General features: G+C 38.0%; 1 protein-coding gene across 1 annotated transcript in view; it reads left to right on the forward strand.

Moving 5' to 3' along the window:
- LOC102033053 (protein-glutamine gamma-glutamyltransferase 5-like) overlaps nucleotides 1–475 on the forward strand; it is a 13252-nt gene extending 12777 nt beyond the window's left edge. Inside the window, exon 14 of the mRNA XM_014307952.1 lies at nucleotides 131–475. Within this exon, the coding sequence (XP_014163427.1) occupies nucleotides 131–475 (345 nt within the window). The remainder of the gene's footprint in view (nucleotides 1–130) is intronic.
- Nucleotides 476–5528: the final 5053 nt, after the last annotated feature.

Raw genomic sequence — 5528 nt, forward strand, 5'->3', positions numbered from 1 at the left:
CTGCCTGCCGTGCTCCCCATCGCCGCGCCCCCTGGCAGGTCCCACAGCCCGCTCCCTGTGTGCCCCCACCTCTCGCTCCATCTCCCAGCTTGTGGGCACCTCTGGCTCTCGCTCCTTGTGTGGTTCTCAGTGGGGCCCTTCCTATGAGACCACCAGTCGCTTTGGCTCCACGTGGGCTCCCACCTCCCGATCCTTGTGGAGCCCCGAGGGGCGCTTGGGCTACTCCTCGACCCGTGCCACCTACGGCAGTCTTACACGCCCTCCCTACAGCTCCTTGAACCGCTCCTCCTACACCTTGTCCCGCTCTGGCTACGCTACCCTACCCCGCTCCACCTCCCCCTCTCCCTCTGCCTATGCCGCCCTGACTCGCTCCGGCTCCTGCCCCTCTGGCAGTACCCTGGCTCTGGCAGGGTCCCGCAGGCCCTGGAGTCCCACAAGGAGCACTCTCACCTATTTCAAACGCAGATATCTGTAACGGCGTGTAACCTGGGAAAACCTGAAGCCAGTGAAATAAAGCCTGTGTGCAGATGCTTTACAAGAGGTTAGAAATAGGGTGATGAAGAGCAGCGTGCTGCTCCTGAGCATTTATCTATGGATTTGAGATGTGCCAGAAAGCAGGCTGTGAGCCAACTGCTGCGGGATGCATTCGATGTAATACTTGTATGTCTTGAGATACGGTACGGTGGAAATGACAGATGAATGTGCTCCCTGTGGAGCCGTCGTGACAATAGTGGCACGGTGCAGGTAATCAGACTTACTTGCTCAGTCAAGCTGTTTTATAAATGATGTGCTTTCACTCTCTCTTCTCTTGATTTTTGCAATGCACATTTCTCAGATCTCCCTGGGCTACAGCACTCATAGCAAATCTGTCTCCCTGCATGAAATGTGCTGTCCTTGGGATGCTGCAGAGGTGACAACAGACGTGTCTTATGTCTCATCGAACAGACATTGGGCACCTGAACCCCAGTGTTCTTGTGGCTCAGGTCAGTTCTGCATGCACTCTGTCTCCCTAGTTGTGTAACACTGAAAACTGTGGAGGTCACAGAGCACCTAAATCATTGCAAATCAGCTGAAGAGTTTAACGATGTCTTTTTTTAAATTATTTTTCCTTTTTAAAATAATAATTTTAGTTTTACTACTCTTGATGTATTACAGACCTAGTATCAAGAATACAGAGGTCATGTTAGAAAGTCTGAAAAACTCGATGAATAATTAATACAATATATTGGCTATCACAACTGACTGTTTTTCATATAGCATATTTCAAAAATTTTCTCACATACCTTGTATGCATTTAGGTTACTAGGAAAAGCTCTAATTCCACAGCTGTGCCTTTTTTTTTTGTATAGCTAGGAAAAGTCTGCCACTAGACCTGAACTTAGAAAAGGAAGTATGATGTTATCCTTCCTTTCCAACATCCAGTCCTTCCAGCTGAAAGTTTTTAAGAAGGTGAATGAAATGTTCTGCATCTTCTTCAGATTATGGTACTGTTCCAGTGCTAACCTTCTCCAGGTTTTTTAGGAGTTGAAATTATACATTGTCATAATGAAACTGTCCCTGAATTTTAGATTTGCTCGTAAGAATTTTGGATTTACTGACAACACCTCCCATCCCTCCATTATTTGTCTTTAGTAAAGTAGTCTATTAATTTTAGCAGCAAGTGTTAATGGGGTTTTGTGGTAAGGTAATTTTGCTGGTGCTGCAGAATCTTCAGCCACGTAGCAATAGTATTTCCGTAGTATCATTGTAGTTTACGCCCCTATGTGATGAGAATGAGTAACCTTCTGAGGATTTTGAGATAGTGTGGTGTCAGATGGTAGCTATGAACATGCCAACACTATCAACTGCATAGTAATTCTGAGTAGAGTAGAAGAAAGATTTGCCTGGATATTGTAGTAGTGTGATCATAACTCAGTGACTTGGTTTTTTTACACAGTTTCAATAGTCTGCGTTAGATATGTGCTGAGAATTTCTTTGCCTGACTGACAATAAAAATAAAAATTTTAAAACCACCTGTCATTCTATTGTTTTGGTTTCTTTTTTTTTTTTTTTAATTTTCAGTAATACTGCTTAAAAAGTGAAGACTAAATCTCTGCAAGTGAATTGGTTTGTGATATCTTCCCTCCACTTCATTTCTGTTAAATTTCCTGTTCTTTTCCTCAAGGTCTGAAAACAAGGCTTCAGAATAAGATCTGAAGTTGGGGGAAATCTATGGATTTCTTACTTTACCTGAAATACTCAGTTTGATGTTAGAGGAAAAATGAAGCCATCCCCTTTTCTCTCAATAAACTTTTCCACTTGTTGCATGAGTTTTTTCTTTGCTCTGTAAAACTTTCAATCCACAGAAATGCCAAAATGAACAAACCTTTGGGTGGCAGAGGAAGAGATAGATAAGATACTGAGACAGTATTTCCTTAAGAAAAAATGTGATTATTTTTTCAAGTGTTAATAGTACATGATAGCTACACAATTCTCAAATGACATTTCAGATTCCTTTTCCCAGTAGTGGCATGACTTCTCTGATGTTCCTAATTTTTGAGAAAGAACCTGACTGCATATTTCAGAAGCTCCAAAGATTTGGTCATTGGAGTTGTTGAGAGCATGTGCAACCTCAACTCACCCTCTTTCTGCCATATATGCTGAATATGCATTGCTTTTGAAAAATAGTGTAAGTTCATTCTAACTAGAGCCATAGGGGAAGGCAGAAATCCTTTAGGTTCAAAATTATTCTAATACTGAATAAATGATATTGAGGCTGTTGTTGTCTCATACAGCATGACATTAACAAAGGGTAGCTCGTAGTCTCTTATCAAAGTCCATTGTACAGTCTCTTACTCATTGGGGGGGCAGAGGGGATGGGCAACATGTGGAAAACTAAAGAAAAAGAGTCCCCAAACGAATAACAACAAAAAGCCCAAAAACCAGCAGAATTTAAATTATCTTCTTAAGCGTTTATGAATGGAATGCTCTAACCTATGTTTTTTAAGGTAGTTCCTTTGTCAGGAGACATGGGTTTAAATTTTCAGAAAATTTCTGTTATGGTGGCTTGGTTTGTTTGTGGGTTTTTTTTTCCCCACAACTGGCAAAGTCAGACCAAAATGACTGTCTAAAATATACCTTCTTGCAGTAAAACCCACAAGAAATTAATTTTTTTTGCCTAACGTATTAAATATATTGAAGATTAACAGTATTCAGTAATGTGGTGGGATACATAAAGAAGTCTATTTTAGAGAATGAAAAGCCAGCTCAAGCATGACAGTTATAGTCGTCAGAAATTAAATACAGTACTGTCATATTTATATGTTCAGGAATAAATTTCTAATTTTAATCTCAGTTCAGGCATGAATTTTATTTAAGTGAGGGAAATATATTCACATTTTTTCCCTAGGCGATGAAAGTGAAAGAAGGTGTTTGCTCATGCATTGTTATAGTTACCTTTTCTGTGGTTTAAAATGTATAAATGGGACTAGAGGAATTTACTTTTGTGTCCAGCTGAAATAAGGTTGTATTTATTTTAGAGATGAGGGAAATTACCATTCTAATATGTGGTAATTTTCAGTTCTTATCCCTAACAGTTCATTAGACCTTTACAAATCATTTTTTAAATGAGAAGTTTCTGTGATTTATCTGCAAGTTAATGGTTTCACTTTTAATGCTTTAGGTTTGTGTTTCTTTGGACATTTGCTGACAGCATACCATAAAATACTGGAGTGAAATATGATTTATTTTTATATATTCCATTACCTGAAAGAAAAATGTTGAAAGGTATAACTCAATGGACAAATTTCCTACCAAGCATAAGTTATAGAGGTAAATTAAATTTTATATATTGTATCAGACAAGAAGGTTAAATTAAGGAAAAACTGTAGTAATTTTATTTAGTGCTAAAATTAGTCAAAATATTTTTGAATATATACTATGAATTGTAATAAAAATAAAGCAATTAAATATGCTGACCAGGAAAATATGAAAATATTCAAAATGCAAAAGATAACAAGGATTTATTTATTTGTTAAGCAGCAATTTTATGTCACCTATTGTATATTTCCATTATATCTGACTTTTCAAAAGTTGATTCCTTCATGCTGCATTTCCAGAGGTGATTTTGCAGACCTAAGAAAAAGTCTATTTGTAGAAGGAAATCCTATTCAAACACTTTACAGGATTCTCTGCTCTTTCTTTCCTTCAATGCCTTAGATGGGAGGAATTTCTTTTTTGCCTTTATATGTTCTTCCTTCTCCTTTGTCTTTGAACTGCAAGGTGTGGTACAGAGTGTGCTTTTATGCTTATTTGTGTTTAGTAACTTTCTGACTCTGAGTAACACTGGAATAGAAGTTTAGTACAAGATACTAATGCAGGGCTGAAAGCAAAAACTGTTCCCAACCCAAGGATCAAATTCAGTGTAAGTGAACAGCTGAGCCCTCGTTACTATTCTGTTATTTGTTTATAGAAATGATTAAGTCTGCTACCACACTAATTTGGATTTTAAATTAGGGTTTGTAACTAACTGGCCACATCTGTCTAACTTTTCAACTAATCATAACTATTTCTTCTTCTCTCCTGAGAAAAGTTGCTGTTGATGGTGTTCAGTAGATGGCTTTGTTTATTTGAGCAATCTGTACCTTTCTGTGTGTTCACTACCCATTATACATTGAAATTACATGGGTGTTTTCTCCATAAGACATGTTTAGTGCAGGCTTCGGATCATTGCTGCAGGGTTTGGATAAAGAGCATTCACTGCTGCATATGATTTGGTGGAAAAAAATGACAAAATCAAGTATCTAGAAAACTAGGAGTTATGTGTAAAGGAGGGAAAATCTTCATGGTGTAAATAAATGTCACCACTATACACCATTTCCTTTTAGAAAATCTGTTCTGTGATTCTTGTTTCTCTGATTCCTCTTTCTGAATATCAAACATCAAATTTCATTAAAACTATGACAGTATGTCAAGTCAGCTTTAGATTCATTAGAAATAAGAAAATGCTGGTCTTTGAGATAAATATTACCAGGAATCCTTGCTTTTCCAATCTCTTGAAATATTCCAGTAAACCTAATCCATCATCTACAGCAGCTTCTGGGTAGAGAGATGAGACACTTGCTATTAACCCTGACCTAGAAATACTCCATAGTTCTGACTGAGCTAAATGTAGCGTCTTCATCTCTAATTTTTGCTTATCTGTTAATTTCATTTTTGCCCTTTTTTTTGCCCTTCATCTCTTTTCCAAACAAGTGGAACAATTAGAATAGCTAGAGACTCCTCAATTGCAAATATCATCAAAATTGCTGCAACAGCCTTCATTGGACATTTCAGAGTACCTAATAGGGAATTCTGTCTTCAGAGCACAAGCATTACATGACTTGGAGAATACTGAGGTTTTTGTAATGATCTTGTTTCTTTCCTTTAGGTGATCTCAGTCAATTTTATAATAGCATGAGTCATTAGGGGTCCCAACTGTACATTAGCTGAATACTAAAGTGCACTTCTCTGCATCACTGACTGAGGCCATTTGCCAAGGACAGTATCAA

This window comes from Geospiza fortis, unplaced genomic scaffold (assembly GCF_000277835.1).
Source record: "Geospiza fortis unplaced genomic scaffold, GeoFor_1.0 scaffold100, whole genome shotgun sequence".
NCBI lineage: Eukaryota > Metazoa > Chordata > Aves > Passeriformes > Thraupidae > Geospiza > Geospiza fortis.